This window comes from Artemia franciscana, chromosome 3 (genome assembly GCF_032884065.1).
Source record: "Artemia franciscana chromosome 3, ASM3288406v1, whole genome shotgun sequence".
NCBI classification, from domain to species: domain Eukaryota; kingdom Metazoa; phylum Arthropoda; class Branchiopoda; order Anostraca; family Artemiidae; genus Artemia; species Artemia franciscana.
In genome coordinates, this window is record NC_088865.1 from 47,524,545 (window position 1) to 47,551,828 (window position 27,284).

Consider the following 27,284-nt stretch of genomic DNA (forward strand, 5'->3'; position numbering starts at 1 on the left):
AATTATTACAGAGCCATTTTTTTCAGCATTGTCGATAAATCTCATAACTATGTCTTTGAGGATAACTTAATCCCCCACATTCTCCAGGGAAAAGGGCTGCATGATATAAACTTTGTCAATTGTTTACATATAGTAATGGTTATTGGAAAGTATGCAGACGTTTTAATGTTTCAAAGGGGGTTTTTGCTGATGAAATTACATGCGAGCATCATTCTATGGAGAAATTTTGTATGGGGGAAGGGAATTTTCCATGAAAGGAGCACCGGATTTCCCAGCATTATTTACAAATTTGTCACAAATTAAAAAAAAACTTTTCAACTTAAAGTAATAAGCAACACTAAACTTTAAACGACCAGGAACTATTACGCATATAAGAGGGTTCTCCCCTCGTCAATACCTCATTTTCTACGCTAATTTCTTGGGGAATTTCAAAAGAGCTATTTATTCTAATTAAACGGTCTTTGTGATTCAGGATCATTCTTAAGGAATTGGAAGAAAATTCAAACTTCATCAGAAAGAGTCAGGTATTGACGATTGGGCGAACCCCCTCATATACGTAATAATTTCTGTTCGTTTTAAGTGTTAATACTACTCCTTACTTTTAGTTTTTTAAATACTTGTTTTTTTTTATTCTATTCATCCGGCTCTTTGTAACTCGACTCTTTTATATACTGAATTTCAAGATTTAGCTTTCATCAAGTTCAGTCGCTTTTTCGGAAGTCCCTCCTTTTTATGGAAACTAAGCAACTTTTCTAAAAATAATAGATTAAAGTGAATAGCTTTAAACTTGGTTAGGTTAGGCTCCAGGCTCCAGTAAGGCTCCAGGTGCTGATAGTGTGATTAATAAGTTTCTTAAATATGGTGGCTCCGAGGTTAGGAATAAGCTACTGAAGATTATGAATATGATTTTTGAAATAGGGGAAGTATCTAATGATTCTAAGAAAACCTTAATTAAACCACTGTACAAGAAAGGTGACAAGAGTGAGTGTCGTAATTATCGAGGCATTGGTCTGGTCTCTGTAGGTAGCAAATTACTTAGTAATATGATGCTTTTTGGACTGAGAGATACTGTGGACAAAGTTTTAAGGGAAGAACAGTGTGGTTTTAGAAAAGGTAGAGGATGTGTCGATCAAGTTTTCACTCTAAGGTTAATAATTGAGAAGTCTCTTCGTTGTCAAACACCTTTGGTCCTCAGTTTTATCGATTATGAGCAAGCTTACGATTCTGTTGATAGAAGAGGGTTAGAAAAGTTCTTATCCTTATATGGTATACCAGAAAAATACATTAAAGTGATTTGTGCTATGTACGAGAATAATACTGCTGCAATTAAGGTAGGAAATGAGGTTAACAACTGGTTTTGTATTAAATCAGGAGTTAAGAAGGGTTGTGTTCTATCCCCCTTTATATGGATCATTTTGATGGACTTCGTCTTAAGGAGCACAGGAAAGGCATTTGGAGACCACGGAATCAAATGAGGAGGAAAAAGGAGACCACGGAAAGTTTGAGCAAAATGAATGAATTTTTAGACGTTTTTTGAGTTCAGGGTGCTAGAATAGGCTTGAAAATTAATGTTAAGAAGACCAAGTCGCTCAGGCTAGGAATAAGTGAAGATGAAAAGGTGACGTTGGGTAACGAAAAGATTGATTAGGTTGGGAGCTTCAGTTACCTAGATAGTATTATTAGTAAAACGGTGGGAGCAGTGAAGATGTTAAAAGTAGAATAGCTAAGGCTCAGGGTGTTTTTTCACAGTTGAAAAAGGTTTGGAAGAATAGAAAGACAAGTCCCCAAGCCAAAATTAGAATATTGGAGGCTACAGTGATGACAGTGGTTAAATATGGCTCTAAAGCATGGGCACTCCGAAAAGCAGATGAAAATTTACTATATGTTTTCCAGAGAAATTGCCTAAGGATTATTCTGGGTACCCGGCTGACTGACCGTATTTCAAACAGTATGTTGTACGAAAAATGTGGTTCAATCCCGCTTTCTAGGGCTATAATGAAAGAAAGCTTGAGATGGCTAGGTCACGTTCTGTGGATGAAGGATGACAGATTGTCAAAGATTGTCCTTTTTGGTCAACCGTCTGGGGCTACACGGAAAGCAGGTCGTCCTTGTCTGGGTTGAGAGGATGTCATAAATAAAGATTTAAAATAAATGATAACTTCCTGGGAGGGTGTAAAGAGGGAGGCCTTGAATAGATTAGGTTGGAGGAGGAGCGTGCGTAGCTGTGTTGGCCACAGGCGGCTTGGTGCTGCAGTGAATTTTTAGTAATTAGTAGTATTAGATATTGTTCTGTAGGCTGTATGATAAGTCGCCCTCATCCCCCTCGTCAATACCTTGCTCATAACGCTAACATTTTTCAGCACTTTAAAAAGTTTCGTATTCTAACTAAACAGTGTTTTTGTGTCAGTAGTCGTTCTTAAAAATTGGAAACTTTCTCGTCGTTTTCAGATCATGCCGGCGAATCAGGCTCCGCCTTCACAAAAAATTCCTTCTCGGGAAACTACTCCGTGAAAATTTCTTCCAACGTAAAACACACCCCTTCTTCCTACTCATGCGCAGAATTCCATCCTCGTTGAAAAATATTATGCACAAGGAAAGGATAATTTTTTAACTTAAAGCCCTTTCCACATAGGCTATAGGGGATGAGGGGGCATATTACACCCAAAGGCATAATAGGTGAATTTTCTAACTAAATTGAACAAAATAGCTATCTCAGAATTATGATTGAGTGACTTTGGAGAAGAAGGGGCGTGGGAGGGAGGCTAGTGAGAATATTTATTAGAACATTAATTTAGACAAGTTAGAACATTTTCTTGGATAGAACATATAATCAAAAGAGAAATGCACTTCATTAACAATTTTTCCTTTCACTTTTTTTTTTATTTATTCGTCCTACTTTTATCTTCTTTTTTTAATTGGTAATCATTAAACCAGCTTAGACAGTTTGCTATGTTTTTCTAGGCACACAAAGATGCGTACATGCGACTCATCCCGTAAGCTCAGTGTTACTCTGCCTATGAGACATGGTCTCTCAAATCCACCATCTCCAGCTCGATAAATGCCTCCCAGACGGAACAACTCAGTTGAATAGAGGAACTCCGATAGGACAATTTAGTGAATAGCGGAAGGCAGCTTACCCGTAACTACAAAGTGACATTCTCAAGACAAATTGCCAAGTGTTGTCTCATGCTGTTTGGGCATCTCATTTGAATGCCACCAACAGCCCCTGCTATAACTATATGCGGTTTTGACCCCACATTCCATGGCTGGTCACAGTCGAGGGTCATATCCCAGACCAAAAGGAAGGACAGACATTAGAAGTTTCTCAGCATGGCTGACATTATTGTTCCCCCCCCCCTCCATAGCAGCAGATCTGTCCACCTGGAGCAGCAAAGCTGCTATGCTCTATATGGCAGGCAGGCAGGCAGGATCATTTAGTCAAGTTTAGTAAATAGGCCTCCTATAGGCTACTATCATTCTCTTTACATTGACATGAAAAAAGGAACACAATTTAAGACATTTTTTCCTTGCTGGAAGTGAATGAATAAAATTAAACAATAACATAAAATATGGTCAAGAGCTAAGTAGTACGTCAACACAATATAGTAAAGAAATTATATATATAAAAAATATATATATATTAATATATTTTAAATATATTATAAATTATATTATAAAGTTATCCATTTTTTCAGGTTTTAAAATTTTTTGGCTTCCTCTTGCAACAAATATATATATATATATATATATATATATATATATATATATATATATATATATATATATATATATATATATATATATATATATATATATATATATATATATATATATATATATATATATATATATATTTCATAATCTCTGTTAATTTTAACATCCTATCAATTTTGTGTAAGTAAAATAGGCACTATCAATCCCCTAAGACCTATATTCTCTACTGTTCAAAATATGCCATTATAATTGAATGGTGCTTTCTCCGGGTCCTGAACTAGTAGAAGCAAAGTTTATAAATGAAAATTGGTATGAAAAATTCGCACGAAAACTGTGTCTCAGCTGAATTTTGCAGGTTCTGTAGAGACTAACCTCCATTTGGATCCCCGCCCCACCAATTGAATAAATCAAGCTTCTAGTCAAAACATTCTTTAGAAATATTTAATTTATTAGTTGATTTTTGCTGGACTTTTACCCAGTGCTTACAAACGAAAATTCTTTCAAGGAGCTTTAAATAAATTAGTTAAAACCTATTATATTAACCTTATTAAGGATATCGTTCTAAAACCTTAATTATTTCTTTAAATATATATATGAGAAACGCTTAAAATAAGGACATCATAAAATATCCTAAATTATTGAGCTTAAAAAATTCAAATGTCAAAATAAGTATTTATGAATGAAAATAATAGTATTTGTCCCATCTGGAATCAATATTTTTTTAAAGAAACCAAAGCTTCTTAATGCTCGCTTCCTGCTATTTTGCATTCTTTTTTGACAGAAGAGAAATAAATAGTTCAAAAAATAACGCCCCAATCCTCGTTTCACCAATTTAACCAATAACCAAAAGAAAAAGTTTACGTTTTAAGGTTAGACTGTGTAAAGGAAAGTAAAACACAACATACCTTGACGGCTTAGCAAAATCAAAACGATTAAATTCCAAAGAATACTCCTTCTAAATATGAATTTGAAGTTCATTATTTAACCCAAGTATCACACCGAAAGTAACTAAGACTTTTCCTTCGATGAGAGGCAAATTAAAGAATAAAGATTATAAAGAATTGGGTCACTATAGGGGAAGGATCTTTATTTTCACTTTAGTTTCAGGATTTTTAACCTGCTTGGGTCGTTTGCAACGTGTCAACCAGCTCAGTCAAGTTTGGGTATTTTCTACGTAATAGCATAGGACGAAACTGGACAGGAAAGCAAAAGGAATTTAGATTCATCACCGTTCAAACGAAATTTACGTTGAATCGGAGCTATACCCTAAATTCTGCAACTTATTACCAAGGTCAAGTCTTTAGCACATAGTTTAATGCCAATTATAAAAATAATTCATTTAAATGAAAATTAATAGTGAAAAAGACAGACTGTTCGATGCATGGGGCATTGGAGAAACCTCCTCATTCCTCTACTTTCTGTACCAAAGTGAGAAAAATGGCCCCCTGAAAGCCTTTTAGAGTCCCGTAAGTGCACACTCAATTGACACATTTCAGGGTGCGGTAATAAATGTTGCGTTTTCATCCGCAGACGGTGCCCTAGCCATCACAACTGTTCTCTCATAATTGTCCTAGAGAGCGAGATTCAACCACACTTTTCGTACAGCTTACTATTTGAATACGTTAAATCAGCTGGGAACCCAAAAAATCTGTTGGCAATTTCTTTGAAAAACATCTAGCAACTCTTCATCCGATTTTCGGAGCATCCATACTTCAGAGCCATATCTGACTGCTGTCGTCACCGTAGCTTCCAATATTCTAATTCTGGTTTGTAGAGTTATCTTCCAATTCTTCCAATATATTTTCAATTGTGAAAACAAACTGAGCCTTGGTCATTCTACTTTAAATATGCTCACAGCTCTCGTCGTCTTTACTAATAATACAACCATTAAATGAAGCTGTCTACCTGATCAATCTTTTTGATACCCAACGTCACCTTTTCATCTTTTATAATTCCAATCCTCAGGTACTTATTCTACTTAATGTTACTTTTTAAACCTATTCTTCCACCCAGAACTCGCAAAACCTCTAAAACCTCATTCATTCTACTTGCATTTTCATCTAGGATACTTAAATCATCAGCCTAATCGAAATCAAGGAAAGTTTTTTGTCCGTGTTTGATTCCGTGTTCTCCCATTGCCTTTCCTCTGCTCTTTAAGACAAAGTCCATCAAAATGATTTGTTTAAATAGGGATAGAGCACGAACACACCTTAACTCCTCATTTAATACGAAACTAGCTACTAACCTCATTTCGTACTTTAACTATAGCAGTGTTATTCTTGCACATAGCACTTATCACTTTCATGTATTTGTCTGGTACAAAATTCAAGGATAAGACCTTTGCTAAAGCTCTTCTATCAACCAAATCAAACGCTTACTCATAATTTATAAGACCAAGGAATTAATTTGTTTCATAACTCAGGCACTTCTCAATTATTAACCTAAGCGTAAAAATTTTGTTGACACATTCTCTACCTTTTTTAAAACCGCAATATTTTTCTCTTATAACTTTGTCTACACTATCTCTCAGTCTAAAAAGTATCCTTTTACTAAGTAATTTGCTTCCTAAAGAGACCAGGCCAAGGCCTCGATAATCACCACACTCGTTCTTACTACTTTTCATATACAGTGGTTTAACTAGAGTTGTAAATTGTTAAGTATTTCCTTTTTTCGAAAATAATATTCATAATCTTCAGTAATTTATTTCCACCATCACAGCCATAATATTAAAAATACCCATTAGCCACACTATCTGTATCAGGGCCTTATTGTTTTCTAGTCCTTTTAATATTTTCGCTAATTCTCAATCACAGAACAAATCTTCCTTCACATCCAAGGTATCACAAACGTTTCAATTCTCCTCTGTATCTTTTCCTGTAACTCTATCTCAATTTAGCACATTCTCAAAATGTTTTGCCTATTTCTCTTCAACTCTTTCCTTATCACAAATCGTGGCACCGTTCCAATCTATAATTAAATAAAAAACAAGTTTATTTAAACTGAAAGTAAGGAACAACTTTAAAACTTGAAACGAACAGAAACTAGATCTACGTTGCATGGGCAACGTGAGGTGTTACGACAAACTTTGTTCAGCTTCGCCGAGTAAAGTGTTGCAACAGCATCACTTTGGTATTATTTCCTCGCTTGGATTAAAGGCTGAAGTTGTTAATCTGTAAGGATCTTAAAATAAATACTACATACACCAGCTCGCAAAAGTTGCAAATCCCTCATTGCAACTAGCAAAAGATGCAAACTCCTCATCACTGAAGATGATTTTAGCCTAAAAGCCGACTATTACTTACAAGTCCCCTACATGTCGTACCACTGGCACCAAATTGATCTCACCATCAAATCCACCCGAAACAAATAATAGGTAAACCAACTAGAAAAAGTTGCGAACCCCTCATTGCCAAAGATGATTATGAGCTAGCAGCCGACTGTTGCTTAAACCTCCCCTATATGTCTGACAATTGGTATCGGCCTACTTTGGGTATCAGTGCGTACCTTACTACTGAAGTTGTCAACCCCTTTAAACTTTCAAACTGGTATATCTCATGAAGGAATTTTACCGCTTTTATTTTACGGAATTTTACGTAGTACCGCTTTTATTATTCAAAAGTCATTGGAGGGTAATAAAAAGTCTCCCATGCCCCCCATTTCTCCAAACACACCCAATCAAAATTTTGATTGGAAATTGAAAGGATTAGTGCTCTTTTTACTAATCAAAAGTGATTAGAGGGCACCTAACCCCCCTCCCATGCCTATAATTTCCCCAAACACATCTAGTCAAAATTTCGAGATAGCAATTTGTTCAACGTAGTGGAAAGGTCCGGAAATTATGTCTTTGAAGATGACATCCCCCCACCCCCACAAACACACAGCTCTCATGACAAGAGCTGTAGTTTGTGCCTTTGGAGCTTATAAGGTATGTAAAGAAAAGGTCATCGTATAAATTTCGGAGGGGGCTCATTGGATTAGTAATCAGAAGCTCTAGGTCCATTTTTAATATTCAGAGCAATCGAAGGGCTGATACCCCCCACACCTCCTATCCTCCCAAAATGTATCTGATAGTAATTTTGAGAACTTAAAAAAGAGCTCATTCTATATGAAATTCAGAGGTCTAGTGCCCTTTTTAATATTCAAAAGTGACTGGAGGGTATCTAACCCCCTCCTACTCCCAAAATTTCCCCAAACACATCCAATACAAATTTTTAGATAGCCATTTCGTTCAACCACAGTAAAAGGTCCAAATTTGTTTCTTTGATGATGACAAACCCCCCCCCACAGTCATCAGGGCAAGGGTGGTAAGTTATGTCTTGGGGACATACAGTGTATATATAGAAAGGATGATCGTTTAGAATTTGGAGTGGGCTAATTGGAATTGAAATCAGAACTTCTAGTGTCCTTTTTAAGATTCACAGTGATAGGAGGGTGGATTTTTAATAAATCAACCCTAAAATTTTTAAACAACCATCCTGTTCAACGTAATTGACATGTCCAAAAACATTGTCTTTGAGGATGACAACCAAACTCCCCCTACAGCCCTCAGGGCAAGAATATTAAGTTATGTCCTGGGTGCACATAAGGTTCACATTGAAAAGTTGATTATATAAACTTTGATAGGGACTCATTCGATTTGTAATCACAAGTTTAGCGTCCTTTTTGAGATTCAGAGAGATGGAAGGGTGGATACATCCCCACCCACAAACCTCGTATTTCCAAAACGCATCTGATACAAATTTTTAGATGGCCGTTTGTTGTTTTGGAAACTCCAAAAAGAGCTTGCTCGATTCAAAATTGATAGGGCTAGTGTCCTTTTTAATAGTCAAAATTATTGGAGGGTACCTGACCCCTCTCCCCTCCCACGCCCACCATTCCCCCAAGTACATTCAAAATTTTTTTGAAATGGTCATTTTGTTCAACGTAGTTTGGAGGTCTGAAATCTATGTCTTTGACAATAAAAATCCCCACAGCCCTCAGGGCAAGGGTTGTAAGTTATCCCCCGGGGCATATAGGGTGTATTTCAGAAAGGGTGATCGTAAAGGCTCCTGAATGGGCTCATTTGACTGGAAATCAGATATTCTAGTACTCCTTCTCAAATTCAAAGTGTTTGGAGGGTGTGTGTCCCCCTACACCTCGTATTTTGTCGAAATGCATCTGACAGAAATCTTGATTTAGCCATTTGTGTTCGTTAAAAATTTGGGAAAAGCTTGTTCGATTGAAAATTGAAAGGGCTAATGATCTTTTAATAGCTGAAAGTGATTGAAAAGCAACTAACCCCCTCCCATGCCTATCATTTCTCCAAATACATGCAATAAATTTTTTTAGATAGCCATTTTGTTCAATGTAGTTGAAAGATCCGGACGATATGTCATTGAAGATGACTACCCTTTCTCAAAATTCTCAGGTCAAGTGCTGTAGGTTATACATTGGGCTTTAAGGCATATATATATATATATATATATATATATATATATATATATATATATATATATATATATATATATATATATATATATATATATATATATATATATATATATATATATATGTATATATATATATATATATATATATATATATATATATATATATATATATATATATATATATATATATATATATATATATATATATATATATATATATATATATATATATATATATATATATATATATATATATATATATATATATATATATATATATATATATATACATATATATATATATATATATATATATATATATATATATATATATAGCTTCCTTCAGTAAATCTTCTTGAATCTATTCTTTGGAACCAAAAACTTCTGTTTTTTCTTTTTCTTTGAGAGATTTATCGAGAGTCTCTTTTGTCTGTTTTTTAGCTGTTTTAAAGAGGTTTTAGCTGTTTTAGCTTTTTTAGCTTATTTTAGCTGTTTTAAAGAGGTTTTAGCGAGTTGCTCCTCTCCCAGCCGTTCTCTTGCCCCCAAGTCCTGCCGCCCTTTCTCAATTTTTTCCTTCGAGGCTTTTTCTTGCTGTATGTGCAAATCATAGCCTTTCTAGCGAACTTGGCCATTTTTATGAAGTTTTCAGTGAAATTAGCATTTCCCGCACGTCTTCCACATCTGTCTCACCTATCTATCACAAACAGTTTTGCATTAAAATTTCACTCATTCATCAAAGCTCTTTCTTCGCTGAGAACTCGCCCGGAAAGGGAAAAACCCTTTACGGCTGGAGACCTTTCCGGCTGGCAGATCTCAAACCCTTAAAGCTGACAGATCTATGTTAAATGGTCAAAGCATTTTTTACCATTTCAAACAAGTTTGGATATTTTCCTTCCTGGATCATGTTTTTCCAATTGTCGTCGATCCTTCCTGGCTCCAATGGAAGTCCGGATAACTGAACTAGTTTAAACTCGTCAGCTAGCATGTTTTTTGCATCGCGATGGGTAACTTCCTGGGAACATTTAGTAAACTCTGAGCAGAAAGTGGCCTTGAAAATTCATAGGGATGCAGAAAAATTAACACTTTCAACAACTGCTTTCTGCCGACTCCATCAATGGTCATCATCCGGAAATTGGGCCCAAGACTTTCTGTTAAAAAATAACTTAGTTAAACAAAATACTTAATTCACTCGAAAGAAAAGTTTTTGCCCTCTTTATCACGGAAACTTATTTCCATATACATCTGCTATTCCGTCTGCGGATTTCCCAGAATAGTCAGACTGAATCATCCTTAGAACCTATGTAATTTCTGCAACTGTTGTTTTCATCCTGCACTACCTAAGCGCCTAGGTGATGTGGCAGTTTTGCCAGTTCTCTGCTCTCCATGGAAGATGCTGCCGAGAGATGAAGTAGATTTGGCGTTAGCTTTATGGTAACATTATTCTTATGTTCAGCAGTTCTGGTGTTCTGCAGTAAAGCGTAGGAGCCGTTAAGGCAGACAAGCGATTATTGCAGATAGAGCAGTAGAAAGAGAACATATCTCCCGGAATGGCGTTCTTTCATTTGGTGTCCTGTCGCATCTTTCTTTTCCAACCCATTCACCCAGAATTTTTACTTTCGCATTCTAATTCAAACATAAAATTCAAAACCTAAACCTTAAAAAAAGAAAAGAAGTTGATAGAAAAATATATAAGCAATTACCAGAAATGCATTCTAATTAAAAAGAGGAGGAGTAAGTAGTCTAATAGTTTAAGTGTATCTAAGATCAAATTCACGCAAGAAACCTGGTTTTAACACCGCCTCCTTTGTATTTTGTACTTCAAGCTATTTTCAATTTTTTTCTTCTGTGACCAACAAAGTGACACTCAGAAAAGCGTTTCTAAGTAAATAACAAAACCAACCAAATCTAGCCGCCTCTTAGCCTATTGGCTGCAAAGGCAAAGGGGGGCTCCTTTTTGTGACTAGTCTGTCTTCTTTTTCCAGACAGTAACAATGAAGCCTATGTAAACAAAGGTTTTCTCTTAACAGGTTCCAAGAATCTTAATCACAACAAAAATACTGAAAACTTTATACTCAAAGGTATTGGTAGCCTTCAGGATACAAAGCTTTAAACCAAAGCAAGAAGAGGGACTTTAGAAACCTTTATCAATTTAAGGGACCAAAAGGAACCTTCAGCTGATTTTAGGGACTTTTAGGGACTTCAGGGACTGTATGGTAATCTTGCTTCTGCTATTGATACTCCTGCTACTACCGTTACTACTAATAGTATGTACTATTACTGATACTAATGTTCATACTACCACCACTACTACTATGTCACTAGTACATTTGGTTTGAATTGCTGGCTCATTTGGTTGAAATTGGAAGCTCTAGTTCCCTTTTAAGAGTAAACAGTGATGAAGGTCAGCAACCTCCTCCTACCCCTCTTTTCACCAAATTCATGTGATTGAAATTGTGTGATGGCAATTTTGTTTAGAATAGTCCAAAGAAATTTATTACTGCTACTACTGTTCATGCTACTACCACTACTACTACGATACAAGTAAAATTAAGGGTACATGTGTAAAGGTGAAAGTTTGACATAATATTAAGGCGAAACTGAACTAAATCAAAACCCAGTATACGCCTGCAGATTTTCAAAAGGGCGTATCTCAAGAATTGATTTGGGTATTAAGTTGAATCTTTCAGACAATACTCAAAGGGAATGATCAATTGACAAAAGGTAATATATACATGTCACTACTATCACTAATACCACTGCTATCTTTTCTTATGCTATTATTGCTATCAAACTACTCCAACTACTACTTCAATTGCAACAACCTGTAAAGCTTAGAGAATTAAAGTAAAAAGGGTGTCAAAGGTGTATATCAACAATACTTTTGGAACGGCTTAATGTGTCAAGGTAAAACTTAGGGGCCTCACGAAAGTGATTTTCAACTGACAAAATTAAATCAAAATTAAAGGGACATGTGTAAAGGTGAAAGTTTGACATAATATTAAGGGGGAACTGAACTAAATTAAAACCCAGTGTGCGCCTGCAGATTTTCAAAAAGGCGTATCTCAAGAATTGATTTGGGTATTAAGTTGAATCTTTCAGACAATATTCAAAGGGAAAGATCAATTTACAAAAGGTAATATATACATGTCACTAGTATCACTAATACCACTGCTATCTTTTCTTATGCTATTATTGCTATCAAACTACTCCAACTACTACTTCAATTGCAACAGCCTGTAAAGCTTAGAGAATTAAAGTAAAAAGGGTGTCAAAGGTGTATACCAACAATTCTTTTGGAACGGCTTAATGTGTCAAGGTAAAACTTAGGGGCCTCACGAAAGCGATTTTCAACTGACCAAAAGGCAATATGCACATGCTACTAAGGCTGATAATACAGCTGCTACTACCGCTACTACTACTGCTAATGCAACACTAACGTTGAAACTACTATTACTACCACAAAAACTACTTTGATAATGGTACTATTAAGTCTAAGTTTATATACGATACTATTAAGGTAAAATTGAAGATTATATTGGTGGCAAATTCGAACCAACAAAGAAGACTGTTTGCATTTAGGCTAAGTTGGAACTCTCAGAGAATACTTAAAAGGGAGGATCAATTGACCAAAATGTAATATGTGAACAATGCTACTAATACTGCTGCTACTGCAACATTTATTAGTTCTAATACAACAATTAATATTTGCTACAATTACTACTTCCATGCAACTACTTGGAATGTCAAGGGCTTTAAGATGAGAATCTCAAAAAGTATACGAATATCCAGGTTGAAAAAGGGCAACTCGACAATATCATAACAATAGCTAATTGGATTAAGTTGAGTAGTTATACGACTGCCTTGACCACTATTACAACTATGCCTAAGGTTATGAAGGTGAGATTTTCAGGGAATATTTCTGAAAATTTCTGTGAAAAACCTGCCATCTGTATGCAGGCTATCAAAGGGACTTAACAACAATATCATATGAACAGTTTCTTATGTGAACTTAAAACTTATAACACTTCTTGTGGGTGTGTTGAACTAACCAAAAGACAATATTTGCATCATAATACTACTACTTCTACTCCTATAACTATTACTAATGCTACTATTATCTATATTACTTCTACTACTACTTCGACTAAAGCTATGACTACTACTATGAACTTTAGTCCTAGTGCTATAACTAACTACAGGTGCTACTAATACTACGAATAAAAATAAGGATATTAAGGCGAAAATTTTGGGCAATATTGTAACTGTATTAAAATAAATACAAACGCACTAGGTTGTTAAGAGAACGTATCAGCAATGCTCAAGGACCGGTTGATGGTGTGAAGTTAAAATTTCATAGTATATTGAAAGGGGTGTTGAAGAAAAAGTTCCTATGTGCACACTGCTACTAACGCTATTATTCCTACTACATCTATTGCTACTACACAAGCTAAGGGTTTTAAGGTGAATCTTTCAAGGAATATTTAGGCGGATGCTGAACTAAATCAAAATGAACTATGATCATGTTGATTGTCAATAGGGTGACAAAGCAATAGCACAATAGTGGCTTACACTATTAAGTGAGAAATTTCGGCGTATGTAGTGACAGATTTTGAACTAAACAGACGACACTATGTGTATACTTTTGATACTACTTTTACGGTTCACTTAAGGGCATTATATTAAAAAGTTTAGGGGAAGTTTAACTCAAACAAAAGAACTATGTGCCACCAAGTATTCAAAAGCCAGATAATCAATATCACAGACAGTGTTGCTCTATTAAAGCAAGTAATATCATTGATATTTTAATGGAGCTAATTTAGTTAAAAGTTCTAGTACCCTTTTAAGAGTCAAAAGTGATTGGAGGGCAATCAGCCCTCCACTTTATCTCATAATTTTCTGAACCGTTCCAATCAAAATTTAAGATAGCTATTTTGTTCGACATAGGTGAACAGTCCTGTAACTGTTTCTCTAGGGCAGCTGCGTAGTTCAGCCGCCCACGGTTATGCAAATTGCCAATTATGTTAAAAACTAAATGTTGCCTTAATATTCAATCAAAATGCACCGTGTTAATGGTAACTGCCAATAAGACACATCCGAGTATCCAAAGAACGACCGAGGTTACTATGTTCACTTTCAGTGCTACTTCTATTACTACTTCTACTCATAAAATTTAACCAAATGAAAAGAATTTAAGTGTATCCAAGCTGTCAAAAAACATAGGTAGATTTATTTGGCAAATGGCATCAGGCTTTCTATGTCAGGTCAACTAGAAAAGGTATAAAACAAAATTAAACAGTACTATTTGTGCCCAGATTTTTAAAAGGGTATATGTTGTTAAAAGTGGTTGAAAACTTTTCTCCAGCATGTAAATAAAAGCCCAAAATATAAATTCTTACAAAAAACTCAAAAAGATTCAAACTATTATTTTCGTTTTCCCTGAAAAGAATATGTCAATATAAAACGAACAGAAATTAATTTAAATTTTTTTTTTTTTTTACAAAATACGTTTTTCAAAGAAAAGTAAAGAACTCCATCGAACTAAAAATGAGCAAAATCAAACAATCTACAAAACATAAAACTACAAAAGTCAAAATTGATAAATAAATGACACCCGAAACGAACAGAAATTACAATAATAACAGAGTCAAGCTCAAAATGAGCCGAGACTAACATGAGTAGCGATCAAAACCACTATGCTTTCCCAAATCGAGAGCGTAATATGCACTTTACTGAAAAAATAGAAAATAAAATATGTTCTTAGTTTTGTAACCTTAATAAATCAAATATTTTTGACATTTTTATTATTAAATATCACTATGTATCTATTAGACTGCCAATGTACATTCATTTGTAATTTTTCATCAAAGTACAAATTATGTTCTGTCCTTGGGAAGGCACAGAGGTTTTGAGCCCTACTCATGTTAATTTCTGCTTGCTGTGATTTTGACTCAGTTATTATTGTAATTATTTTAAAAAACATTTTCCATAGGGCAAGTTTTTCAAAGAAAATTAAAGAGCTCCATTAAGCTAAGAATGAAAAACAATTACGTCAAATAATCTTCCAAGCATAAAACTAGCTCAAATCATTAAATAAATAAATGAAACTCAAAGCGAAAAGAACTCACAATAAATAGTTGAGTCAAACTCAAAACCAGCAAAAATTTACATGAATAGTGATGACGGCTCCCATGGCTTCTCGAGACCATAACACAATTTGCGCTTTGCTAAAATAAAAAAAAAATGACCGTGGATTGTCAGTTTAATCGACATATATTGACATTTGTGCCTTAAGGTTTTGATAATTTCCATTTGTGAAAGTAAGAAAGGTGAAAATATTTCAAACGTATTTTGCTTCAGTAAAGCATAAATTGTGTTCTGGTCATGAGAATGCATGGGGTTATCAGCCCTACTCCATGTTAATTTTTGCTCGTTCTGAGTTTGACTCGGGTATTCATTGTAATTTCTATGCGTTTTGAGTTTTATATTTTAACTGATAGTGATTTTTTTATATACTTGAAAGATTATTTGACGTAATTTTTGCTCATTCTTGGCTTAACGGGGCTCTTTACTTTTCTTTGATAAACAAGTCTTGTGGAATTTTTTTTAATTAATTACTGTTTGTTTTTTATTGACAGTCTTTTTGATGAAAAAAAAACAAAAAAACAAAGTGTATTTCATTTTAGTTTTGTTTATATAAGAATCCATAGTATGGGTTGCTATTTGTATGTTGGAGAGACTTTTTCAACAATTTTTAATCGTGACACAAACAGTATAATTTTTAATTTAATTTTATAGCTTCTAAAGCTGATCTGAAAAATAATATTTGATATCATTCCCAAAAGATTCTATTTATGCTCATTGACAACCTGGGTACACGTATACTTTTTTTTATTTAATTAGATTGTAAGTGCAGAAGTAGTAATAGTAGTATCCCCTAAAGTTTCAACTTAATACCCCCAATCTATCTCGATAATCTGCTGAGGTAGAGGTATCTTATTGGCAACCATAAACACTATGCATTTTACTTTATTTTAAAGCAATATTCAGTAATAAGGCTTTATGGGTCAATCGTATTTTTGAGGGAGGTTAACATGCCTAATATTCCGAAAGACATGATTGCTGGACCTTTCTACTATGTTGAACGAAATGGTTGTCACAAAATTTTGCCTTATGCGTTTGGAAAATGAATGGGATTGAGAAAAGGATTGCTAAGCAATCTTTTGTTACTCTTAAAAAGGGCACCAGAGAATTGCGCTGTAATTGGAGTGTAAGGAGGAGGACTTCCCCCTTCATATATCTAGTAAAAATATTCTAAACAAGTCAAAACAAAGTGAGAATATTTTAAATGTATTTTATTTTTCAGTTAAGTGCAAATTATGTTCTGGTCTTCAAAATGTATGGGGGTTGTGTAAAAATAATTTCCAGGACTTAGAAATTAGCTGAACAAAATGGCTATCTTAAAATTTTGTTTTGATGTGTTTTGGGAAGTACTTGGGTGGGGAAAGGTCTCGTAGCCCTCCAATCACTTTTGACTAATGAGAATGACACTATTTCTTTCAATTTCCGATCCAAAGAGCCTTTTTCGAAGTTTCTATGATAGCAAATGGTCATCTCAATATTTCTATCAGATGCCTTTCGGGAAAATACGAGGTGTCTGGGGGCGGGAGTATCCATCCTCGGGTAACTCTGAATCTTACAAGGGGTGCGAAAACTTCTGATTACCAATCCAATAGCCCACTTCCGAAGTTTGTATGATCACCCTCTCTATATAATCCTTATATACCCTCTGGATATAACTAAAGACCCTTGCCCCGATGGCATTGGGGGGAGGGTGCATCATCCTCAAAAAAATAATTCCTGGGCCCTTCAATTACGGTGAAAAAAAATAACTATATAAAAATTTTGATTTAATGTCTTTCGAATCAAATGAGCTGTTTTTGAAGTTTCTACGGCAGCAAATGGCCATCTAAAAATTCCTATAAAATGCATTTTGGGAAATTTGAGAGCTGGGGGAATTATGCGCCTTCTGATCATTCTGAATCTTAAAATGGGCACTACAAGTTCTAATTACCAATACAATGAGCCCCCTCCGAAGTGTATACGACAACCTTTTCTATAAGTTCCTTACATGCCCCCAGGGCCTAACTAAAAACCTTTGCTAAAGGGGTTATAGGGGGGAAGGGTGTCATTCTTAAAAAAATAATTTCCAAACTTATCAATTATGTTGAACAAAATGGCTGTTTTAGAATTTTGATTGGATGTGTCTGTGGAAATGATGGGCGTGAGAGTGGGGTTTGTTGTCTTCCAATTACTTTTGACTATTAAAACGGGCAATTTCCAATGGCATGAGCTGTTTTCAAAGTTTCTACCACAACAAATGACCATCTCAAAACTTCTATCAGATGCATTTTGGCAAGGTTCTGATCACACTGAATCTTAAAAATGGCAAAATAAATTATGATTACGAATGCAATGAGCCCCCTCCGAAGTTTATACGATCATCTATTCTTTCTTCCTTATATGCCCCAAGGGCATTTCTTTCAACCTCCTCTGGCCACTGTAGAGGGTTGTTTTACTCAAAGATATAATTCCCAGACCTTTCAATTACAACGAACAAAATATATATCTTAAAATTTTGATTGGATATGCTTGGGGAAATGGTGGGCGTGGGAGGGGGTTAATTGCCCTCCAATAAGTATCGACTATTAAAAAAGGCACTGGCCTTTTCAATTCTAATCGAATGAGCTGTTTTTGATTTTTCTACGACGACAAGTGGCCATCTCATAATTTCTATCAGATATATTTCGCGAAAACCCGAGGTGTGAGATCACTCTGAATCTCAAAAAGGGCACTAAAATTTCTAATTACCAGTCTTATGAGTCTCTTTCAAAGTTTATACGATCACCCTTTCTATATGTGTCTTGTATACCCCCAGGCCATGACTTAAAAACCTTGCCCTAAAGGATTTAGAAGGGAAGGTGGATGTCATCCTCAAAGCCTTAATTTCCGGACCTTTGAATTACGTTGAACAAAATGGTCTATTTCAAAATTTTAATTCGATATTTTTGAGGAAATGATAGGCGTGTGAAGGTTTTTTTGTCCTCCATTCACTTTTGACTATTAAAACAGACACTGGCCCTTTCGATTTCCAATCGATGGAGCTGTAGTTCAAAGTTTCTACGACAAAAAATTACCATCTAAAAATTTCAATAAGATTCACTTCTTATAAGTTTTCACCTCCAATAAATTTTGACTATTAACAACAGCACCGGCCCTTTCAATTTCCAATCGGATGGGCTGTTTTTAAAGTTCCTACGACGACATATGGCCATCTCAAAATTTCTATCAGATGTGGTTCGGGAAAACCCGAGATATGGGGGAGGGCATCCACCCTCCAATCAACCTGAATCTAAAAGAAGGCACTAGAACTTCTCATCACCAAATAATGAGTCCTGTTCGAAGTTAAGTCTGTGGGGGTAGGGGGAATATGTCCTGCTCAAAGAGAAACAATTCAGACCTTTCAATTGCACAGAACAAAATGGCTATCTAAAAATTTGTATTGTATGTGTTTGGGGAAATTGTGGGTGTGAGAGCGGGGTTAGTTGGCCTAAATATAGTTAGTTGCCCTAAATTAGTTGCCCTAAATCAATTTTGACTAATGCATTCTGGGAAAATACGAGGTTTGTGGGGGGGGATGTATCCACCCTCCAATCGCTCTGAATCTCAGAAAGGATGCTATAATTCTGATTAGCAATCCAATGAGCCTACTCCAAAACTTTCAATATGTACCTTATCTACCCCCGGGACAAAACTTACAACCCCTGCCCTGAGGGCTCTGGGGGGCAGCTCTCATCCTTACGGATTCATTTTCCAGAACTTTCAATGACGTTTAACAAGATGACTATCAAAATATTATGATTGGATGTTTTTGGAGAAATGGTGGGTCTGGGAGAGGGATTAGTTTCCCTCCATTCACTTCTGACCATTAAAAAGACGTTCAGAGAAAAAGAGGAAAAAAGCTGCTCCCATGTCATGATGATCTTCAGGTGGTCGGAAATGCTCATTTCATTTTATTTTTCTTAGTCAAGTGTCATTTTGTGTTGTGTCACTGCTTTTTATTTCAAAAGCTTTCTGACAAATGAGTTTTGGGGGCCATTTTGTATCCAGAACAGTCCCTAGAGAGGTCCCTTTTTTCGGTCAAAACGCAGTCCCTAAGTCTCCATTTTTCATCACTTGAACCTGTGGTAGCCCTGCATTAATAACAGGTACATTTTGCCTTTTGGTCAACTGAACATCCCAAACATGATGCTATTTGAATTTTTCTCTTCGTAAGAAAAGCCGTTCCAAAAATAACGCTGATACGCCCGTTAGCAATCTGTACGCACTTAGTATGTTTTGATTTGGTTCAATTTTCCCCTCAACGTTTCCTCAGGTTTTTTTCAAACATCCTTGGCCTTAGTAGTACTAGGTATAGAAGTATTAGTTTTAGTGATAGTAGGGGTAGTAGTAATAGTAATTGTGGTAGCAGTAGAATCAGCGGTAATTGTTGTAGTAGTAGGGTGCATGTATTGCCTTTTTGGTCAATTGATCCTCTCTATTATCATTTAATGAAAATCCCAAATTAATATATTCGGTCATTCCAGAGTTGCATCTTTTTGACAACGAACATACACATAGCATGTTATGATTTAGTTCAACACCTCCTTGACATTTCCTGAAAAACTCATCTTAATACCCTTCATATTTTGGGAAAGTAGAAGTCAAACATGCATACCTTTTCTCATTATCATATACTATATATAAACAATGAACAAATTTAATAACTTGCAGCCCCTACCTAGAGGCCTCGGTGGAGGGGGTGCCATCCCTAAACACATAATTACTGTTTTTTCTATAATTCTGAAAAATTGACGTCTCAAAACTTTGTTTGCATGTTTGTTATTGAAAATGATGGGCGTGGGGAAGTTGGTTTCTTTCAAATCACTTTGACTCTAAAAATTTGACAACATAACTTCCAATTTAAATTCAAACAAAATGCATCTGAATTTAATACGACCACACATTCCTTATGAACATTATTTTACCCCCACGACAAAACTTATAGCCCTTGCCTCAGGGCTCTGGGGGGTTGCTCCAACCTGGAGGCATTTATTTTGGTTCTTTGGACCATTTAAAAAAATTACCATTGCCCAATTTCAATAAGATACATTTGGTGAAAAGAAGGGTATTTCTGGGGGGCTAGTTGACCTTTATTACCGTCTACTCTTAAAAGGGAACTAGAACTTCCAAATTGAACCAAATTAGTCACCTCTAAAGTTTGTATGACCATCCCTTCCATAAGAACCTGAAATGCCCTATGGACATAACTTACAACCCTCACCCTCAGGCTTTGGTGGTTTGTATTAACCTCAAAAGTATTTTATATGATCTTTGGGCTATTTTGAATAAAAGACCAATCTCAAAATATCTATTGGATGCATCTTGGGGAATCAAGACGTATTCATGTGTGGGGGAGGGGGTAACTGCACCCTGATCACTTTGACTCTTAATAAGGCCACTAGAACTTTTGATTACCAATCCAGTGAGTCACCTTCAAAGCATATACGACTATCCTTTCTATAAGAACCTTAAATGCCCACAAGGCATAACTTAAAACCCTTGCCCTGAGAGCTATAGGCTGGGGGGAGTGGTCTTCTTCACAGACATATTTTCTAGACCCTTCAACTATGATGAACAATATTTTGATATCCAAATTTTGATTTCAAGTGTTAAGGGTAATGATGAGAGTGGGGAAGGGGGGGGGGGGGGGGCTGGTTGCTCTCAGATAAGTTAGACTCTTAAAAAGGCACTATAACTTCCAATTTCAATACAAATTATTCCCATCACAAGTCTACACGACAGCCCATTCCATAACAAAAAACTGTATATGCCCTTGTGGTATTACCCACAACCCTGTCCCCAGGGGAGGCTGTGTCAATCTTTGGGGTATTATTATATGTTCTTTGGATTTTTTTGAACAAAATTGTTATCTCACAAATTCAATCAGACGCGTTTTCTTTGAAGGGAGAGGTTATCGAGGAAAGGGCTAAATGCCCTCCATTACTTTAGACGCTTTCAAAGGAACTAGAAGTTTTAATTTTCCACCAAATGAGCCTCTTCTATAGTTAAACACCCATCCTTTCCAAAAAACTTAAATGCCCTGCGGCTTAACTTACAACCCTCAACCCCGGGCTCCGGTGGCTAATATCAACTTCAAAAGCCTTGTTATATGATCTTCAGACTATTTTGAATAGAATGACTGTCTCAAAATTGTTTATTCAAAGTATATCAGGAAAACATAACGTGTTGGGGGGGATAGCCACCCTCAAATCACTTTGACTCTTAAACCCTTGCCCTGAGAGATGCAGGGGTGGGAATTCCTTCATCAAGGACATAATTTCCGGACCCTTCGACTAAAATGAACAAATTTCATATATCAAAATTTTGATTGGATGTCTTTGCGAAAATGATGACCTGGGAGGTGGGGGACTGGCTGCGCTAACATTACTTTTTACTCTTAAAAAGGCGTAACAACTTCCGATTTCAAATAAAATAATCCACATCTGAAGTTATAGGACCACCGATTCCATAAGAACCTTATATGCCCTCAGGGCATGGCTTACAACCTTTTACGAAAGTACTTTTGTTACAAAATTCCTTAGCTCCTTCAGAGCCACATTTAGCGCATAGGGCGTCAACAAGGCCTTTCTACTCGTTCTGCATTGATGATGTCTTCCCATTCAGGTAGTAGTTAGGTACCAGACATCCTCAGATCTCGGTCAAACGTTCGTCTCAGTGTGTTTTTGGGGCGGCCCCACTTTCTTCTATCGTCTGGCTTCCATTCATAGGTGTTTCGAGAAAGGCGACTCTCTTCCAGGATCTTTTCGAGGATCCTTTATTCAAACTAGGTGTTTTTCCAACATTCACTTGCGTAAATTTGAGGATCCTTTATTCAAAATGGGTGTTAATTTTCCAACATTCACTTGCGTAAAGAAGGACTGAGAGTACATCACTGTTGAAGAGTCGAAGCTTACGTCGCAATTAATATTCGTTATTTCTTCAGATAGGTTTAAATCTATTGGAGACACCTGTAGCTTTTCAAATTATATGTTTAATCTCGGTCGAAATCTCTCCATCAGAGTCAATCCAGCTACTGAGGTACTTGAACTCCTGGACTTGTTCTAGATCCTTGTTTTTACAATGGAGAACAAGTGGCGAGCTTGGGATGGCCATGCTCTTCGATTTGTCAATGCTTATCTTTAGCTCGACATTTTTTGTATTCTCTTTGAAGGTGTCAAGTAACTGCTGCAACCATTCTTTAGACTCTTCGAGGTTTTCGGTCTGTCAAAAATTTTTCCCAAATGGGAAGCCCATCTCTCGTCATTTTTTTCTGGATTAGATATGATTAATCAATTTTCGAACTTGATAAGGATGATTCAGCTGCTTTGTTTTCCCACCATCCCATTTGTCAATCCATAGACAGTCTTAGAGTCACCCTTTCTAGCGACTTCTTTATCTAAAGCTGCTGTCTTTCAAGGAACTGTCTCTTGCCCTTTCTTGCACTCTTTTTTTACCTCTTTATCTTTTTCTTTGTATAGTTGCTTTGTTGCCAGTTCTGAACTCCGTGTAGTAGCTATGAATGCGGCCTGCTTGAGTGCCTTTTGTTCGTCAATCAGTTTCCATGTTACGTCAGAGATACAACTTTACTTTAGTATCTTCCAGAAACCTAATGGGTTCGTTGTAAGGGGGGGGGGGATAAATACACCCTACTCATGATAAATTCTCGAGGAAAACAAATACAAGGATACACATAGGGGATATATTACTCTTTACTAGACTGCTGTAGCGCATGGAAAGTGTTTGTGAACATTTTTCTGTGTCCAAAATATAAACAAGGGCTTACATCTAGTAATTTTAAAATAATTATGGAAAATTGGGCTGACCCTATCTATATTCCAGAGCATTCTAAGTAGCGATGCTGTAACAGGGGCGGAATTTACACCCTTATTTTGGCAACAAAGGTTGTCTATACAATTAGGGTCATTTACCTACCTAATTAACTATACTAAAAAAATACCTTATTAGTATAACTGTTTTTGTAGCAACCAGATCCTGAATCACCAGATCCGGTCATGTTAGGACATAATTAACATACACTCAGCCTTGGAATGGTAGATTTGACGTAATCAAAGGAATGAGTACTTAGGCAAATCGTTTAATTTGATTTCAAATTAGATTAGCATAATTTATCATATAGTATTGACATATACTATGACAGTGTCTATAACATAGGCATAGTGTAACCACTTGTGTCATCATATTCATGAAAAAGAGTGCTTATATCAACGCTTCTTTTGGAGAAAACTTATGGTCTTCCATGCCCCACCTCCATGAGCCCCAATACCTCCCCCAAATTTTCCTCCCCTCTTCTTGTACTTTTTTAACTTTTAGTTTTCTATTTCTTTTAACTTTATTTGGATTTTTACTTTAAATTCTTTTACTCAGTAATTTTTTCAACTATTTTTCATGTTTTATAATGGCATATTAAACTTAATGCGAATAAAATCACCTATGATAAGTCGAAATACGAAATGAAGATGATATAGAAATGTTAATCGTGATTTTTTCTATTACAAAATAATTTTGCATATATTTTTTATTTTTATGATTATATTCTACATGTCCTTTTTTCAATAAAAGTATTTTACGCATTACTTTGTTACGTTTCCATTACTTTTATTGTACAATGGCAAGTTAAATATTTAAAATATCTATTCAAAAGTCAGATATGTAAGAAAACGAATTTTCAAACACATAGATGCTACTAATAGGCTCATTTGAGGATATATTAGAAACTGAGATAGGTTAACAGGGGCTTACCAAAGTTTGAGAGGGTTGGGATGATTTTATTTTCCAAAGTCCACACAGAAAAGCAAACACCCACTCAGACACACTCACAAAGGATATATTAGAGTCAGAAAAAGGTGAATTAGGTTTTTTTTATAAAGTTTCAGAGATATGAATTGGTTTGTTTTTAGAGTTAGAAACATACAAAGTGAGAATTTATCCAGATTTATTTAGACAAAGACAAGAATACAAGCTCACATGTGGTACACCAGAGTCTGAAATAGATGAATTAGGTTTTTACCAAAGTCTGAGACACATGAAAGGGAATGTTTTTAGAGTTACAGACATATGAGGTGAAAATGTATCACTATACAGTCAGGAACAGAGACTAATACAAGCTCAAAAGTGCTATATTAGAGTCTGAAATAGATGAATTGGACTTTTACTAAAGTCTACTAGAGATGAATCGGAATCTATTTAGAGCTGGAGACATATTAAGGGGGAGTTTATCAAGATTCAGTCGGACATGGACACTACTACCATCCCACAAGTACTATACTAGAGTCTAAAATAGATGAATTAGGTTTTTACCAAAGTCTGAGAAAGATGAATCGGATTCTTTTTAGAGTTAGAGACACATGAAGTGAGAATTCATCAAGATTCAGTCAGACTCAGATAGTACTACCAACTCAAAAGTTATATACTAGAGGCTGAAATAGATGAATTAGGTTTTTACGAAAGTGTTAAAGAGATGAATTGGATTCTTTTTAAAGTCGGAGACATACGAAGTGAGAATTTCTCAAGATTCAGTCAAAACAGAAAATAGCACCAGTTCACCAGTGGTATACTACAGTCCAAAAAAGGGGAATTAGGTTTTTACCAAAGTATGAGACAGATGAATTGGATTCTTTTTAGAGTTAAAAAAAATATGAAGTGGGACTTTATCAAGATTCAGTAAAAAACAGACACTACTATCAGCTCAAAAGTGGTATACTAGAGTCTGAAACAGGTAAATCTTATTTTTACCAAAATCTAAGAGATATGAATCGGATTCTATGGAGTTAAAGACATATGAGTGAGAATATCAAGATCACAGACGGTCACTACAATCAACTCACAAGTGGTATACATTAGTCTAAAATTGGTTGGATTAGGGCCTTAGCAAAGTCTGAGAGATGAGTTGGATTTTGGTTAAAGTTGGAGACATATGCACTAGGAACTTATTCAGATTCAGTCAAACACAGACACTACTTTCATCTCGCATGGGATGTAATAGAGACTGAAATAGGTAAATTGGCTGTTTACCAAAGCATGAGAGAGACGAATTGGATTCTTCTTAGAGTTATATACATGCACAGCGGGAAATTTTCAAGATTCTTGTCAAACACAGACCCTACTATAAGCTCATAGATTATATAAAAAAGTCTGAAATAAGTGAATTAGGTTTTATACCAAAGTATGATAGAGGTTAATCGGATCATTTTTAGAGTTAGAGACATATGAAGCGGGAATTTATCAGGATTTAGTCAGACACAGACACTACTATCAACTCACTAGTGGTATACCTTAGTATGAAATAGATGAATTTAGTTTTCACAAAAGTCGAATAGACATGAATTGGATTCTTTTTTAGAATCAGAGGCATATAAACCAGGAATATCAAGATTCAGTCAAGAACATACGCTACTGTCAGGTCAAAAGTGATATCTAGAATATGAAATAGATGAATTAGGTTTTTTGCTAAAGTTTGAGAGAGACGAATTGGATTTCTTAGAGTTAGAGACACAAGAAGTGGGAAATTATCAAGTTTCATTCACAGAGAGCACTACCAGCTCACAAGTGATAAAACAGATTCTCAAAAACATGAATTATATTCTTCACCAAAGTCTGGGAGAGATAATTTTTATTCTTTTTAGAGTTCAAAACATGTGATGTGAGAATTTATAAAGGTTAAGTCATTCACAACCACTACTACCAGCTCAAAAATGGTATACTAGGGTCTGAATTAATTGAATTAGGTTCTTACAAAATTCTGAGAGAGATTAATCGGACTCTTTTGTAGTTAGTGACATATAAAGTGGGAAATTATCCAGACTAAGTCAAACACAGGCACTGATTTCAGCTTGCATGTGCTATAATAGGTTCTAAAATAGGTAAATTTGGTTTTTAACAAAGTCTACTAAGAGACACGAATTGGATTCTCTTTTATAGTTAGATACCTATGAAGTGAGAAATTATCAAGATTCAGTCAAACACAGACACTACTATCAGCTTACAAGTGATATAATAAAGTATGAAATAGGTGAATTAGGTTTTTGACCAAAGTCTGAGAGATATGAATTACATTCTTCTTAGAGTTATAGACATATATAGTAAGAATTGATCAAGATTCAGTCTAACACAGACACTGATATCACCTCATGAGTGATATAGAGGTAAATTATGTTATTACCTAAGTCTCAGAGAGATGAATCGGATTCTTTGTAGAGTTGGAGACATATGAAGTGGGAACACAACTGATGGTAGAGAAACTAATTTTTTTACCTGCATCTGTGTACTTGCACAAAACCTGAAATAGCACCTTTTTTTAAAAACCTCACTCAAGTTTAGTAATTCACCTGTTTCAAACTCCAATATACCGTTTCTGAAGTGATGGTAGCATCTGTGTTTGACTGAATTTTGATAAATTCCCTCATCATTTGTCTCTAACTCTAAAAATCATCCGATTCTTTGCTCTTTGACTTTTGTAAAAACCTAATTCATTTATTTCAAACTCTAGTATATCACTTATGACCTTTTACTAGTTTCTATTTTTTAATGAATTCTGATGAATCCCCACTTCTTATGTCCTTACATCTAAAAACATTACAATTCATCCTACTAAGACTTTGGTAAAAAACTAAATCACCTATTTGAGATTCTAGTATGCCACATGCAGGCTGATAGTAGTGTCTGTGTTTGACTGAATACGAAAAAATTCCCACTTCATTTGTCTCTAACTCCAAAACAATCTGTTTCATCAATCTTGGACTTTGGTAAAAACCTATTTCACTTATTTCAAACTCTACTACACCACTTGTGAGCTGGTAGTAGCATCTGTGTCTGAATGAATCGTGATAAATTCTCTCATCATACATAAATAGCTTAAAAAAAATCTTTTTTTTTCTTTCCGACTTGGGTAAAAATTGAGTCCATCTTTTCTAGTATATTATCTAGTAGAGTATCTCAGACTGTAGTAAATTACTTGTGAGCTAG

The 27,284-nt window shown here is 35.4% G+C and overlaps 1 protein-coding gene across 1 annotated transcript in view; it reads right to left on the minus strand.

The window, feature by feature from the left end:
• LOC136025552 (uncharacterized) overlaps positions 1–4,761 on the minus strand; it is a 107,649-nt gene extending 102,888 nt beyond the window's left edge. The window contains exon 1 of the mRNA XM_065701581.1: positions 4,620–4,761. Coding sequence (XP_065557653.1) covers positions 4,620–4,692 — 73 coding nt within the window. The 5' untranslated portion in view covers positions 4,693–4,761. The remainder of the gene's footprint in view (positions 1–4,619) is intronic.
• Positions 4,762–27,284: the final 22,523 nt, after the last annotated feature.